Source organism: Rhinolophus ferrumequinum, chromosome 3 (assembly GCF_004115265.2).
Source record: "Rhinolophus ferrumequinum isolate MPI-CBG mRhiFer1 chromosome 3, mRhiFer1_v1.p, whole genome shotgun sequence".
Classification (NCBI taxonomy): Eukaryota; Metazoa; Chordata; class Mammalia; order Chiroptera; family Rhinolophidae; genus Rhinolophus; species Rhinolophus ferrumequinum.
Window position 1 is genome coordinate 72,794 of NC_046286.1, and position 16,392 is coordinate 89,185.

Sequence of the window (16,392 nt, forward strand, 5' to 3'; positions counted from 1 at the left end):
AGCTCAGCCTCCTTTTAGTGGTCAATGGTACACAGAACGCAAGATCTGGGTTTGGGGCAATAGAAAGAAAAGTCATTGGTACTGGACCTGTTGGTACTGGCTCTTTCATTGCTTCTAGGCCATATCAGTGGACTTAAAAGCTAAAATTATATAATTATATATATTCAATTATACATATATATCATATTTTTTTAGTATTTTATAATAAATCTTCAAATACAACACCACAATTTTTTTTTTCATTTTCACAATCGGACATTTGTTTTTCCTTTCTCCCACAGTGAAAAGCTTTGTTCCCAATAGTATCAATATATTCACTCAATTTGCTCTACCTTTCAATATAAACAAAACAGTTTTCGACATTACAATATAAATTATCGCTAGCAACAATACACCTACTATATGTAGTTCAAATTTTCTTTGCTGGCTTTATTTGTTTATTTGTTCTTAAATTATATCCAATTAGGGGAATATAGTCAGAGCACTGTAAACATATCTTATTTGAATTCATTATTTTATTTGTATAGTTACGTAAGAAACACAATGTACAGTTAGGATCGTTTGTTTCTATTTGTTTTTCAATTTCTTTTTATAATTTTTTATTAAATTGGGGTGACATTGGTTAGTAAAAGTATATAGATTTCAAGTGTCCAATTCTATAATGCATCATCTATGTATTGCAGATGTTAGCAACAAAAGGACTCTTGTTTTTTTTATTTTTTTTTGCACAATAAAACATTTAGAAATATCACAATCCTCATTTATTAAAATTTCCTTAGGCTACTTAGGTAATAAAAATGTTGGCAACAACCCTATATTAATTTCATCATTATTAAAAACATAAATAGATCTCAAATTGTTTAAAAACATCATTGAGAAGAGAGTGTATTTTCATCATTTAAAAATTTTTTGTTTATTGGAGTGACAATGGTTAGTAAAATTATATAGGTTTCAAGTGTACAATTCTATAATACATTATCTATATATCACATTGTGTGCTCACCACCCAGAGTCAGTTCTTCTTCCATCACCATATATTTGACCCCCTTTACAGTCTTCTACCACCCCTCCCCCTTATCCTCTGGTACACACTAAACTGTGTCTATGAGTTTTTGTTTCTTTGTTTGTTTGTCTTGTTCCTTTGTTGTTTTATATCCCGCATATGAGTGAAAGCATAGGGTTCTTGAATTTTTCTGCCTGACTTATTTTGCTTAGCATAATAATCTCAATATCCATCCATGTTGTCGAAAATGGCAGTATTTCATCTTTTCTTATGGCCAAGTAGTATTCCATTATGTATATACAGAGGTCTGACAGTTAAGTTCAGGAACTCATCCTAGAAAAAATGCTACATACCTCTTTACTAAATATCACTACAGTCACCTCTGAAATACTCCCCTTTGGAAGCTATGCACCAATGCCAGCGCCTCGTCTACACTTCAAAGCAATTTTGGAACTCTTTTTCTGTAATGGCCATCAGAGCTGTCGTCATATTACCCTTCATGTCCTGAATGCCATCAAAATGTCTTCCTTTCAATATTTCCTTTATCTTTGGGTAAATAAAGATGTCATTGGGGGCCATATCAGGTGAGTAGGGGGGGTGTTCCAATACAGTTATTTGTTTACTGGTGAAAAACTCCCTCACAGACCGTGTCTTGTAAGCTGCAAGAGCCATGAATTGTTGGCAAAAAGTTCAGGTCGTTTAACTTTTTCACGCAGCCTTTTCAGCACTTCCAAATAGTAAACTTGGTTAACTATTTGTCCAGTTGGTACAAATACATAACAAATAATCCCTCAGATATCAAAAAAGGTTAGCAACATTGTTGCAACCAGTTAGCAAACTTAATTGTCAGACTACATCTTCTTTATCCAATCATCTATTGATTATCTATTGGTTATAGTCATATATATATATATACACACACATATATATGTTATATCTATTTGGTTATATCTATTGGTTATATCTATGGAAAAATGTTTTTAATTGGACTGTTTGTTTGTTGTTGAATTGTATGAGTTCTTTATATATTTTGGATATCAGCCCCTTATCAGAGGTGTTGTTTGCAAATATCTTCTCCCCATTCAGTTCGTTTCCTCTTTGTTTGTTAATGGTTTCTCTTGCTGTGCAGAGCTTTTAGTTATCTTTTTAGTTCCCTTGAAGTTATGATCTAAAAATTGGTATGAATACTACATACACTCTAGGTGGCCACTGTAAATAATGCTGCAGTGAACATTGGGGTACATAAATATTTATGGATAAATTTTTTCAGATTTTTTGAGTAGGTATCCAGGAGAGGGATTGCTGAATCATATGGTAATTCTATTCTTAATTTAACGAGGAACGCTCCACACTGTTTTCCATAGTGGCTGTACCAATTTACATTCCCACCAGCTGTGTATGAGGGTTCCTTTTTCTCCACAGCCTCTCCAACACTTGTTATTATTTGTGTTGTTGATGATAGCCATTTAGCAGGTGTGAGGTGATATCTCGTTGTGGTTTTGATTTGCATTTCTCTAATAGCTAGTGAAGTTGAGCATTTCTTCATGCATCTGTTGGACGTTTGTACGTCTTCTTGGGAGAAGTGTCTGTTTAAGTCCTGTGCCCATTTTTGTTTTTTAAGAGTGACTGAATATTTATTTATTTGTTTGTATGTTTTCATTAATTACAGGTGTACAAAACAATGTAATAGTTAGACATTTACACCCCTCATAAAGTGATAACCTCTCTCGGTCATCAAAATGATAGCGTGAGGTGAGCCTCTGGAAATCTCCCCTGGAATTTACAACAAATTGAAAAACTATAACTCCATAAAGGACTCCCTGCACAGTAGACAGGCATGACGAAGAGTCTCACTAATGAATTCCCCTAAAGGTGGGCAAATAGCACGACAGTGGAGGAGGAAAGGGAGAAGTGTGGAGACGGAGCCGCGCAGGCACAGGACATAGACCTAGCTCAGTGCTCTGAGCTAGATGCATCCCGGCATTACCACAGCTGTGGGAGAGGGATGAACTCAGACTGCAGGGCTCCGCTTATGGCCAACAAGGCTGAGGGGACAGCAAATAACACGGCTGAACCCAACGCTCATGGCAGAGACCTTGGAGCAAAGACTAACTGAAGAAGACTGAAAATGGTGGTTTAAGCCCTCACTGCTGCAGAGAATGGAAGCCTGAGGCACTGAGACTAGCTGCCCCCTCCCTACCTTCCAAGAGCTCGCCCCACCCCCACCTACCCAGTGCTAGAAGCAGAACAGTAGCAGTGTCAGATCAAAAGAACAGAATATTTGCAATTCTGAGAACTGTGGTCTGCAGACAAAGATTCGAAGCCCAACTAGTTCCGGCAAAGAGGAGGGAGCTGTGGAAGCAGGACCAGCTGTGGTGGTAGTCGCTGTGATTGCTCTGAACCACATCTCACAACTCACCCGCCCCTATACCCACCTACCTGGGTGGATCCCTGCAGGAGTAAACAGAACTGCTGAAACATAAGGGCTCTGAATCTGGTACAGGAAGAGCTTTGGAACCTCAAAGCTCTCCACATCCCCACAGGGATGCTGTACGCTATGACCCAGGCGAACTGTTAACAGAGGAGAAGCGCACCTCCCAGGGAATCGCCCCATTGTGTGAGAAGCTGGAATAGTGTAGAGAAAACATAACACTACAGTATGAGAGAGAAAAAAAGGCTACAGTCAGAAAGAAAACAAAACATTCTACCAACAAGTACTGGAAAACAAAAGAAAGACCTCTTCCCATCAACCTGTTGCAGAACCCACTCCTGTAGATGTCCAGGAAGAGAAACAATAAATCATTAATTGCCATGAATAACCAAGGCAACAAGACAGCTCAGAAAGAAAGTGAAAAGTCTCCAGAAAATGAATTTAAAGATATGGAAATATGTGACTTAAATGACAGAGAATTCAAGATTGCAGTTCTGAAAAAAATTCAACGAGTTGCAAGAAAACACAGAAAGGCAGTTTAATGAACTCAGAAACACAATTAAAGAACAACACGAATATTTTACCAAAGAGATTTAAATTTTAAAAAAGAACCAAATAGAATTTCTGGAGATTAAGAACTCAATAAAGAAATTAAGAAAGAAATAGCCAGCTTAGGTAGTAGAGTTGACCAGATGGAGGAAAGAATCAGTGACATCGAAGATAGAAACCTGGAAATTACACGGATGGAAGAAGAAAGAGACTTGAGACTTAAAAGAAATGAAAGAACTCTACAAGAACTTGCTGACTCCATCAGAAAGAGCAATATAAGAATAATGAGCATACCAGAAGGAGAAGAAAGAGAGAAGGGAACAGAGAATATATTCAAACAAATTGTTGATGAGAACTTCCCAAACTTGTGGAAAGAACTGGATCCTCGAATCCAAGAAGCAAATAGAATACCTAATTACCTCAACCCAAATAGGCCTTCTCCAAGGCACATTGTATTGAAGCTGTCAAAAATCAACGACAAAGAAAGAATCCTCAAGGCGTCCAGGGAAAAGAAGATGGTAACCTACAAAGAAAAGCCCATTAGATTATCATCAGATTTCTCAGCAGAAACTCTACAAGTCAGGAGGGAGTGGAACCAAATATTCAAACTGTTGAAATAGAGAAATTGTGAGCCAAGAATAACATGTCCAGCAAAGATACCCTCTAGATATGAAGGAGGAATAAAGACTTTTCCAGATATACAGAAGCTGAGGGAATTTTCTAATACACGACCTTCACTACAGGAAATACTAAAGGAGACTATTCGACCACAATCAACAGGACAATTTGTGGCATCCAAAACATAAAAAGAGGGAGAGTAAAGGCCTGAACCAGAATATGGGAATGCAGAAAGTAGGCATGCTGAAGAAAATAGAATACTCTAAATGTCAAACTTTCTTTTACATAAACTTCAGGGTAACCACTCAAAAAAAAAAAATCCAGAACTGAAATATATACTGTAATAAAAGAAGAAACAGTACAACCACACAGAAATAATAGACAACAACAAAAACACAAAGAAACAATGGAGACACAGTCTTACCAGAAAACCTAAGATAGAATGATAGGAAATCCTCACATATCAATAATCATCCTAAATGTAATAGGACTGAACTCACCAATAAAAAGGCACAGAGAAGCACATTGGATCAAACAACTAAACCCAACCATATGCTGTCTCCAAGAAGAGACAGTACTCCCTAACTCATTTTATGAGGCCAACATTACCCTGATACCAAAACCTGGTAAAGACAACACAAAAAAAGAGAACTACACACCAATATCTCTGATGAATACAGATGCAAAAATCCTAAACAAAATTCTAGCAAATCGAATGCAACAATGCATTAAAAAGATTATTCATCACGACCAAGTGGGGTTCATCCCAGAGGCAGAAGGATGGTTCAACATACGCAAATCCATCAATGTGATACATCACATAAACAAAATAAAAGACAAAAATCATATGATTATATCAATTGATGCAGAAAAAGCATTTGACAAGATACAACATACATTTATGATTAAACCACTTAATAAAATAGGTATAGAAGGAAAATACCTTAACATAATAAAGGCCATCTATAACAAACCCTCAGCTAATCTCATAATTAAAGGTGAAAAACTGAAGCTCTTTCCTCTATGTTCAGGAACATGACAGGGCTGTCCCATATCATCTCTGCGTTTCAACATAGTGTTGGAAGTCCTCGCCAGAGCAATCAGGCAAGAGAAAGAAATAAAAGGCATCCAAATTGGGAATCAAGAAGCTAAATTGTCACTCTTTGCACATGACATAATGCTTATGTAGAAAACCCTAAAGACTCCACCAAAAAGCTATCAGAAACAATCAACGAATACAGTAAAGTTGCCAGCTACAAAATCAATGTACAAAAGTCCATTGCATTCCTATATAATAACAATGAAATCTCAGAAAAAGAAATAAAAAAAAACAAAACACAATTCCTTTTGCAACTGCAGCAAAAAGAATAAAATACCTAGGAATAAACTTAACCAAGGATGTGAAACACTTATATGATGAAAACTATAAGACCTCTTTAAAAGAAATTGAAGAAGACACAAAGAAATGGAAAGACATTTCGTGCTCATGGATTGGAAGAATCAACATAGCTAAAATGGCCATATTACCCAAAGCAATATACAGATTTAATGCAATCCCCATCAAAATCCCAATGGCATTTTTTAAAGTAGTAGAACAAAGAATCATCAGATTTGTTTGGAATCACAAAAGACCCCGAATAGCCAAAGCAATCTTAAGAAAAAAGAACAATGCTAGAGGTTTCACACTCCGTGACTTTAGCTTGTACTACAGGGCAACAATAATCAAAACAGCATGGTACTGGCAGAAAAACAGACACATAGACCAATGGAATAGAACTGAGAACTCAGAAATAAACCCACATAAATATGAACAGATAATTTTTGACAAAGAAGCAAAAAACATGCAATGGAGAAAAGACAGCCTTTTCAATAAACGGTGCTGGCAGAATTGGAAAGCCACATGCAAAAGAATGAAACTGGACTGCTATCTGTCACCATGTACCAAAATTAATTCAAAATGGATCAAAGACTTAAGCATAAGATCTGAAGCAATAAACTGCATAGAAGAAAACATAGGTACTAAACTTATGGACCTTGGGTTCAAAGAGTGTTTTATGAATTTGACTCCAAAGTTAAGGGAAGTAAAAGCTAAAATAAATGAATGGGACTATATCAAACTTTAAAGCTTCTGCACAGCAAAAGAAACCATTGACAAAATAAAGAAGCAACCAACTGAATGGGAGAAGATTGTTGCAAACAGTGCCTCCGATAAGGGGATAATATCCAAAATATACAAGGAATTCATGCAACTCAACAGCAAAAAAACCAACAACCCAATTGAAAAATGGACAGATGACCTGAAGAGACATTTTTCCAAAGAGGACATACAAATGGCAAATAGACATATGAAAAAATGTTCAACATTACTAATCATCAAAGAAATGCAAATAAAAACCACAATGAGATATTTATCACCTCACCCCAGTCAGAATGGCTATCATTAACAAGACAAATAGTAACAAGTGTTGGAGAGGCTGTGGAGAAAAAGGAACCCTCACACACTGTTGGTGGGAATGCAGATTGGTGCAGCCACTATGGAAGGCAGTGCGGAGGTTCCTCAAAAAATTAGGACTAGAATTACCTTATGACCCAGGAATCCCTCTCCTGGGTATCTACCCAAAAAATCTGAAAACATTTATACATAAAGACACGTGTGCTCCAATGTTCATTGCAGCTTTATTTACGGTGGCCAAGACATGGAAACACCAAAAATGTCCTTCAATAGATGGATGGATAAAGAAGTTGTGGTATATATACACAATGGAATACTATTCGGCGGTAAGAAAAGATGACATAGGAACATTTGTGACAACATGGATGGATCTTGAGATTATAATGCTAAGCGAAATAAGTCAGACAGATAAAGCAGAGAACACTATGATTTCACTGTATGTTGTATATAAACCAAAAACAACAAAACAACAAGAGAAACAAATGAGAAACAAAAACTCATAGACACAGAAAATAGTGGTTACCAGAGGGCAAGGGGGTTGGGGGGTGAGAGATGAGGGTAAGGGGGATCAAATATATGGTGATGGAAGGAGAACTGACTCTGGGTGGTGAACACACAATGGGATTTATAGATGATGTGATACAGAATTGTACACCTGAAATCTATGTAGTTTAATAACAATTGTCACCCCAATAACCTTCAATTAAAAAATAGTTAATATGCAATGTACTCATTTCTAACATGCAATAAATTTATTTCTAACTAAAAAAAAATCTTATAACAGAACTACAGGATGTCGGGAATGAAGCAATACTAATTAGAGAGAAGAAGATTTTAACAATGCATGCCTATCTTGGAAGATTTAAGAACCTGTTAACGGGATGGAGAGTCTTGTTGCTAGTTCCTGTTTTCTTTAAACCTTCAGGTTGGAGATAGAATAGATGTCAGGATTTATGGGGATTGACTTTTTAGAGACATGGGTAGTCTGAACCATCCACCCTGAAATATGATTTTCTTTTGGAATAAAGTGGAAAAAACTTGACATTTTGGGATCAGAGTTGAGGATATGAGTTTTCTTTCCCTGAACCTTCAAACACACCACCCACACAGACACACAAACACACATGCGCACACATGTGCACACTAATTTATTTGGGCAGTATAGGAGGTTTAGTCATATGGATTCCGGTAGGAAGGAATGTATAACAAAGATGAACTTTTGTTATAGAATAGTTGTTAAACTATTCTTCTGGTGGGAGGAAGGGTGGCAACTTTTGACAGTCTCTGGCCCTTACTACTCAGTGTTGAACTGCTTCAGGTACTCCAGGATATTTGACTTCACTGCGCTGACTGAATCCCAGTAAAACAAGCACATGACAGGGATTCCATCAGGTGCCACCAAGAACTTCTCAAAGTTCCAGCAGATGTCATGGACCTTTATGGACTCCCAGAAGAGTTGGCTTGAGGGCGTCAAAAGATCGGAGGTTGGAGGGCAGGAGTTCTGGAGCAAAGGTAAGAAAAATAGAAATGTGTTTTTTCTTCTGTGTGGTCCAGTCCAATCCCACCCCTAGATAGTCTACTCACCATTATATAACTCAATATGTTAACTACTTGACACACTCCTAGTGAACCACAGACATTTCAATACATCATCACCAATACAACAACTACCAATCAAACAACCAAGAGTCAGAAACAATGATAGTAAACAGAAAACATTCCTTCTTCCCCTGTCTCTTCCCCACTCCCATGATTATATCGTGGTGCTTCAATAAAAGAATATCTTCTGTTTTCTTTGGCAAGTCATATCATGTCTATAGCTTCTGATTTTTCAGCTGAAAGGAAAAAGTGATTTGGTTTAGAATAATGATTCCTAGAGTTTGATGTGGCCACACAGCAGCCTACCCGTCTGTCTCCTTATACCTGCCCCCAAAGCAAGGAAAGTCTGTGAGACGGATCCTTTCAGGGACTTTGCTTCATCTTTGTGCTTGCACCTTATGTGGCCTTGTTTGGCCCCAAAAAGATGGCTGGTCAGCCAATGACAAGTAAGATTCCCCATGTGGGGGACAACTCAAGCCAGGCGCAGTCGAGTGCGGACCAACGGGAACCCACAGGGTTCATAGAGGTGGGCACAGCCCCCCACGTTCCCCCAGCTAAGGAGAGCCTCTGCCTCTGTCCAGTCCAGCTGGACTCTGTCCAGTCCTCTGCCTGAGTCCAGCTACCTGCAGGCAAGGGTGATTTGCTTGAATCAGTTTCCTATTATGACGTATAGCATTCACAGATCTTGAGATTGACAAGCTTTATCTCTTTTGCTTCTCCACCTAACTAATAAAAGCTAATGAGTTGGCCGGATTAGGCACCCCAGCCCAGTCTTTGAGGCTGCCAGTCGCTTGACCGCCACACTTTAACTCTATTCATGGCTACTGTCTTTTCTTAACCCTGAGCCACTCTCCTCACTCTCCACAACCCTCGTCGTGCTGCACGGGACAGTTTGAGGCTTTATAGGGCAGTGCAATTTCTGGAGATCAAAGTACAATTAATCAACATTCATTAAGACCAGAAGAAAAATTTAAAGTCTGCTATAACTATAAATTCAAATTTTAACATATTTTTAAGTATTAGGCTGAAGAACATAAAATTTATATCACCATTTTTGAGCAACAAAAAGGCAATTCATGTGATTTAACCTAGTATTAATTTAATATCATAATAAATAGCCATCTTTTATATTCAATTAAGTTGAGCTGTGAAAAATTCCCCATACTGTCTTTTTTTTTTTTAATTTTCTGTGGATGGCTGAAAATTTCAACAAGGACCAGATTTGTTCGCAGATCAGCATTTGGGAACCTTGGACTAAGAGATCCTTGGGGGTTCTCCCATCCTGGGCTTTTGTGGTTCTAAACTCTGTGTCAGTTACCACACAACCCTCTACCTTGTCGATTTCTAAGTTTATCTCCCTGATAACATATGAGTTTCTTCAGAGAAGAGACTATGCCCTATTAATATTTGTTAACTCATTAGGTAGCACAGTTCTTAAACATAACTGGGGATTTGATAAAGAATTGTTGAATGAGTGAATAATTACCATTCAGCAGAAGTTGACTAGTCCATGTCAGAGCTATAACACATCATGTGTTTCCTCTACTTGCACCTAAAAGACTCCCAACAGATATTGCCATGATTCTTGAACTTATCTGAGCATTTCTTTCCAAGGTGTCCAACCTCAGTCCTAGATTTGAGCCCCATGCTTTCAGGGCATTTCTACCTACCTGACCGATGGATGCCAGGTGTATGTTCACTTACTTTCAGGAAGGTAGAGACCTTCTGTTCTTTTTCTCCATTCACATTCCCTTTTTCAAAGAACTGAAAACTGGGGATAAAGCCACTACCTGAATGCACATACCTGCAATAAAGTAGTGTTCCCAAGTGGATCCAAATGAAGACAAGATTGTCCTGGAAAAGCGGCGAGGACCGAGAGACAAGCGGCACGCAGAGACCAGGGAGAACGCAGCTTTATTACGCAGTGGGCTCAGCGGGATTGTTCCCAAAGACTGAGCCTTACCCGGGTCAGGCGCTTTGTTCTGTAGGGTTAGGCGTCCGGGTTTGGGGGGATTTGCGCCATTGCCATTGCAACACTAGGGACTGGTTACATCTGGCCGGGGTGCTGGGGAGGTCCGTCCCTAACACCCGTGATCGCTCAACACTGTTTTGACGGGAAAGCCTCTAACTGCTGTGTTTGCAGGAAATTGCTCCGATGAGGTATCGGAGGAGGAGGAGGAGGGGGACGGACAGCGGCTGTGCCCGCAGGAAAAAATCGTCCCGACAGGATGAACAGTAATGGCTGCCACTACTTTACCACTAAAGGAAATTAGAGATAAAGAGAAGTTGTAGACAGGGAAGGTGAGAAAATAGAGGTCTCTGGGAATCAGGGCTTCATGCATAGGCTTTATGGAGCCAATAGAGAATTAAGAAAAACAGAAGGCAATATTTAAGGTTAGTGTTCCTGATTCATTTCTATTTCCTATTTTCCCTCCTTTCCTCTGTGCTTCTTTTCCTTTAGATTTTCCCCAGTCTCATCATCAAAGAACTCAAAGGTAGAGAGAATACTTGAGTACTGTGAGCAGGGAAAGCCTTAGGATGATGTTAAACCCACTGATCTACTACTTACCCCAGAAGTTTCCAGAATGTAAAGGCCTCTACGTAGAATATGGAAGGGAAATCCTGACAGGGACCCTATAGGGTCCCAAGCAGACACTTACTTCAGCCCAGAAAAGGACCTCTGAATTCTCTCCTTGCTCTTGTTTCTCAAAGTGGTTGTAGGGAAAGCCCAATACAACCACACCAAAGGCTTCTGCTTCTCCTGTAGTGCATTCTGTTCTGTAGGTAGAAAATGAACAGCATGGGTAGCCTGGCCAGATGCCCTACCTTGAACAGTTAAAGGCCACTGAATTTATCCATTTGTCACATGAATAAACTGAGAACTATGAAAGGAAAGGTTCAAGATTACAGAGATTGAGGAGGCAGAGTGGAAAGCTAGTCACAGGTTTCCAGAGACATATCCAAATAGCTGCCAATTGTTTGTGCAGTGGTTCCCATAAATGACTCCACTTCACCGTCCAGTAGGAGTCCTTCTTAAAAATCACAGATTGGTAGGGCAGAGATGGTCCAGTCTGATTCTAAAGAGAAGTCAGATTTAAATGTTATTGACTTCCTTAGTTGGTAGATTGATTGATTGATAACAAAATATTTCAAGGAACCAAAAACAACAAAAGAACAAGACAGACAAATGAGAAAGAAAAACTCATAGACACAGACAATAGTTTAGTGGTTACCAGAGGGCAAGGGGGTTGGGGGTTGAGAGATGAGGGTAAAGGGGATCAAATATATGGTGATGGAAGGAGAACTGACTCTGGGTGGTGAACACACAATGGGATTTATAGATGATGTAACACAGAATTGTATACCTGGAATCTATGTAACTCTACTAACAATTGTCACCCCAATAAATTTAAAAAAAAAAAAAAAGCAAACTAAAGTTTGAGAAGCATTGTCCCAAATGACTATTAATCCTTTGTCCTGTCCCCTCAAACTTTCACCATTTAGTCAACAGCACACTGCAATCTGTAATTATGAAGTCCAGCTGTGGAGGCCTGAGTGTCTCAGACACTTTGCCCTGCAATCTGTCTCCTGCAAAAGGGTTGGTTAATGCAGGAGCAGCACAGACGAAGGATGCGCAATAGGAAGTTATCGGGGAGAAAACTAAACTGTGATTCAGGGAACTGCCTTGGGCTTGAGTTTCATTCTCTGTAAATTACTATAATGATCTCTGCCCCACTTACTCTATAAATCTATTTATTGTATGGCCCTAATAAGGTAACAACCAGAAAGTTGTTGGAAAGCATTTGAATCGGTGAGGAGGCAGGGAGTTGTTTCTCCCACCACATCCCCTACCTCTTCTCATCTTCTCCCATCTGGCTTTTCAATGCCAGCTCAGCTTTACTAATCTCCCTTATCTTAGGTGCAAAAAGACAATAGACAGGCCCACTTAAGGTAAAGATTGACCTTATTAAGGAAGCTTCAGGCTAAAGATGTGACTACTGCCCTGGTCCACCTTAGTTAGGAATTTTTATGTTCACACCATCCTATGTGGTTATTTTCAGTCTCCTGAGATTGTAAAGTTTAACATGTGATCCATTTTCCATCCACAGACCTCTCCCCATTCTCAGTTCAGAAAAAATGTTGAACCTTAGACTATGAGGTGATAAAGATTATTGAGTTCAATGTCCATGTGCCGCTGACTAGTCCCTTGACTCAAAAAAAGTTAATGTAATATTAAAAGTACCTTAGTTTTCTCATCTGTAAAATTGGGGTAATAATATTATCTACCTCCTAGGGCTACTTTGAGGAATAAATGTGATAATAACTATAAAGAACTCAATCCAGGTGTGGGGAGGGAGTCCCAGAAAGCAGTTTCCAGGCTCTCGGCCTCACGTGGAAAGGTGCTGGCTCGGGTGGTGGATGGCCGTCGGCTGTTACCAGTTGGCCATTGGATGCTAACATAACTGCCGTGGCTACATTGGTTGGTTGGTTGGTTGGCAGAGAAACGGATGGCAGGCTGCTGATCGTGTGGCTCCTGCTTCCTGTGTCTCCAACACAGCCGCCAGCGAGACTATAGTGGTATGCCTCCCTATCTATGGCTCCATTGGTGTTCCTTTTTGGCCTCACCATATCCTTCATTCTTGTGCAGGGAGCAAGACTAGAGACCCTGCATGACACCAGGACCTGACACAGAAGTATACTTATCATCACGTTAAGCTTTACATGTGAGAAAATTGAAGCCCAGAGACAGAAGTGATGTATCAAAGGTCATAGGTTAGTAATGCTGAAATGAAAGCAAATTTGTGATTCCTACTGTACAGCCCTTGCTTTGGTTCCATGGATCATTAATTGTAGCTAAATCTGTCTGAGATGATTTACATTTTATCATCTTATAATAACTAGCCCTTGAGTGGTGAGGATGATATGGGAGAGCTCCCTCACTACAAGTTTTTAGCCTCCCTCACTACAGAAATTTTAACTCTCCTTTTCCCTAGTTTCTTAGCTCCTTAGCCCCTGGCTTTGATTACTCTTCTAATCAGTTTCTGAATCCTAGACTAAAGGTTGCTCCTAGCCTGAGTCACAGGATGTTTCTCAGATACCTACTTAAAAGCCTGTGAGTTCCCAACATCCCCAAAGCCATTCCGGACCGCCAGGCCTGTATACTTGTTGATTGTAATCATTGAAGCCTAATGTTCTTTCCAACCCATTCTGGGCCCAGCTCCTGGACAATTGACACCACTTAAATGACTGGTTGAATGGGCACAGGCTCTAGAGAACTAACAGATTTATTAATTAAAATCTATTGTTCCTCATTTGGGGGCCTTGCAGATACAGAGGATACCCCAGCAAGATTGCCAGTCGCAACCAAAGAAGCCAATATGGTCTTCCAGGCAGATCTCGGGACCCCCTCCTCTCATCTAGACCAGATAGGGTGAGAGTTCTGTGAATCCCCCAATAGGTAAGGACAGCTCTACACCGCTGCTCAGCAGGAAGCAGATACAGAAGAAAAGACCTTCTGTCCCTCAACTTTCCATAGAGATTTTATGGGGATCACGTCTCTCAAGGGGAAAACAAGGTAGGAAGTTAGAGATAGGCATCCGTCTCTGCATTCCTGCATAACCCACAGTATTCAATTGCCTAAAAGACCTCCCCTCTTTGTCCAAAACTTCCCCTTTTCATTGTAATTATCTACCCCTATGAGGAACAAATGGGAACAAAATACCCAACTACCGGCCACTCACACTTGCGCAGTCTAAAAAGATGAGGTAATAGCTTCTTGTCAATCACATGTGTCAATCAAGTGGTCCCACACCTGCAAAGGAACAGCCCGTTAAAAAGAAAAAAGGATAAAAACTCCAAGTCCTCACCAGTCAGAGCCTACTGAGCCTCTTCTGTTGCTCGGCCTGCTCCAAACTTGTTGGAGTGTACTTTATCTCCTAAGAGTGTCACCTTGGGCCCTTGAGCCATTCAATACTGCTCAGGTCTATTTCTATTTCTTTGAAGTGTACTATCTCTAATAATAAACTACTCTTTCACTACTTTATTTCTGTGTCTCATTCAATTCTTTACTCGAGACGCCAAGAACATGGACATCATGCCGAGAAGAACTCACTCTCCGGTAACAAGAAGACACTTCATTATAAACCTCATTAGTAAGTCAAATGGCCTAATACCCCAACTTTCCACATTCCTATTCCAATATTCCTGATAAGCTTTTGAGCATCTTGGGTTGTGGCTTCCAGCAATGAGAAGTGAAGGTAGAGGGCCACAGTGAGTAGAAAGAAAACAGGCAGACAGTTCATGTCCCTGGTCCACCTGGAGGTATCTCAGGGCTAAAATTTCCCTTCACTCCCTCTCTGGAGCCATGGTTCAGATCCTTGTTATCTCCTTGCAGGAATTTTGCTTCCATCCCTTAGCTTGTCTCCTTACTTTGAAGATCTACTCCAGTGATCTTCTTCTTCCACACTCTGCCTCTATTCTATGACTTTTCTACAGATCTGTTTTGTTGACATCACCCTTGTGTTAAAAATACTTTGATTCCTCCCTAATTCTTATACTTTTAATCTGAAATTCTCCCATTGAGCACTCAAGATTCTTCCTGATTTGATATCAGGTAAATTTCCAGGCATATCCTTCCCTCTATAAATGCTATGTTTCTGGCAGATTGGACTGTCACCATCATCTAAAATCCACCTATCTAGGTGTCATCCCTTGACATTGTAGGTAAAATCTGGGCCATTACTTTGGGATCATTCCTGAAAGATTTTTTAATATACTTTATTCAAAATGGTGGGCTACACTTTTATCAAACAAACCTTTAGAAGTAACTATCTAAGGCCTGAGCCACAATTAGGGCCCCAGGGAGCTTGACCAGGCCTAGAATTGAACCCAAGGTCAGTCTTGCTTCCTTTCACAAAAAGGGTTAGGGTAGAAAAAGATGGGAAATTCAGAACAATTTCTCTCAATCATTGTTTCTTTCACCCAATTAGGATGAAGAAGTCTAGAGGATATAGACAGGACTCCTAAGAAGAGAATGATTTGCACAGGTCACAGGCTGTTTTGTGGCTGAATTGTGTTTCCCCAAAAAGATATATTGAAGTCTTAATCCAATAACCTCAGAATGTGACCTTATTTGAAAATAGAATCATTGCCAATGTAATTAGTTAAGATGAGGTCATGCTGCAGTAGGTTGGATCCATAATCTAATATGGACTAGTGTCCTTATACAAAGATGGCTTTGTGAAGGACGTCATGTAAAGACAGAAACAGAGATTGGAGTAATGCTGCCACAAGCCAAGGAATACCTAGTGCTACCACAAACTGGAAGAAGCAAAGGATCCTTCCCTATAAGTTTTAGAGGGAACATGACCATGGTGACTCCTTGATTTCAGACTTCTAGACTCCAGAACTGTGAAACAGTAAATTTCTATCGTCATAAGCCACTTAGTTTGTGGCACTTTGTTACGGCAGCCCTACAAAACTAATACTAATTCCTGCAAGTAAATTTCAATTCAGAGATTTCCTTCAAGTTTCTTCCATTTCCTTATGTGTACCCCCACACTCACCACAAGGTTCTTTCATTGTTGGTTTCTGTTCTGGCATAGAATTAACCCATTGTTATTTGCAGAAGGTGAAAGCATTCACAAATTCAAAAGGAATAGAAGTTAGAAAGTTTATTTAAGAAGAAAGGTGCAGGCAGAGAGGCTGCTGGGCTGGGGGGTGGGGGGCGGGCAGAGTCTC

At 39.7% G+C, this 16,392-nt stretch overlaps 1 protein-coding gene across 1 annotated transcript; it reads right to left on the bottom strand.

Annotated features, from left to right (window-relative positions):
- Nucleotides 1-8,347: 8,347 nt before the first annotated feature.
- LOC117018385 (glutathione peroxidase 6-like) lies at nt 8,348-14,745 on the bottom strand. The gene is given in 6 exon segments (XM_033099328.1): nt 8,348-8,554; nt 10,357-10,456; nt 11,313-11,320; nt 11,322-11,430; nt 12,505-12,566; nt 14,722-14,745. Coding segments are annotated over 6 exon segments (510 nt in total).
- Nucleotides 14,746-16,392: the final 1,647 nt, after the last annotated feature.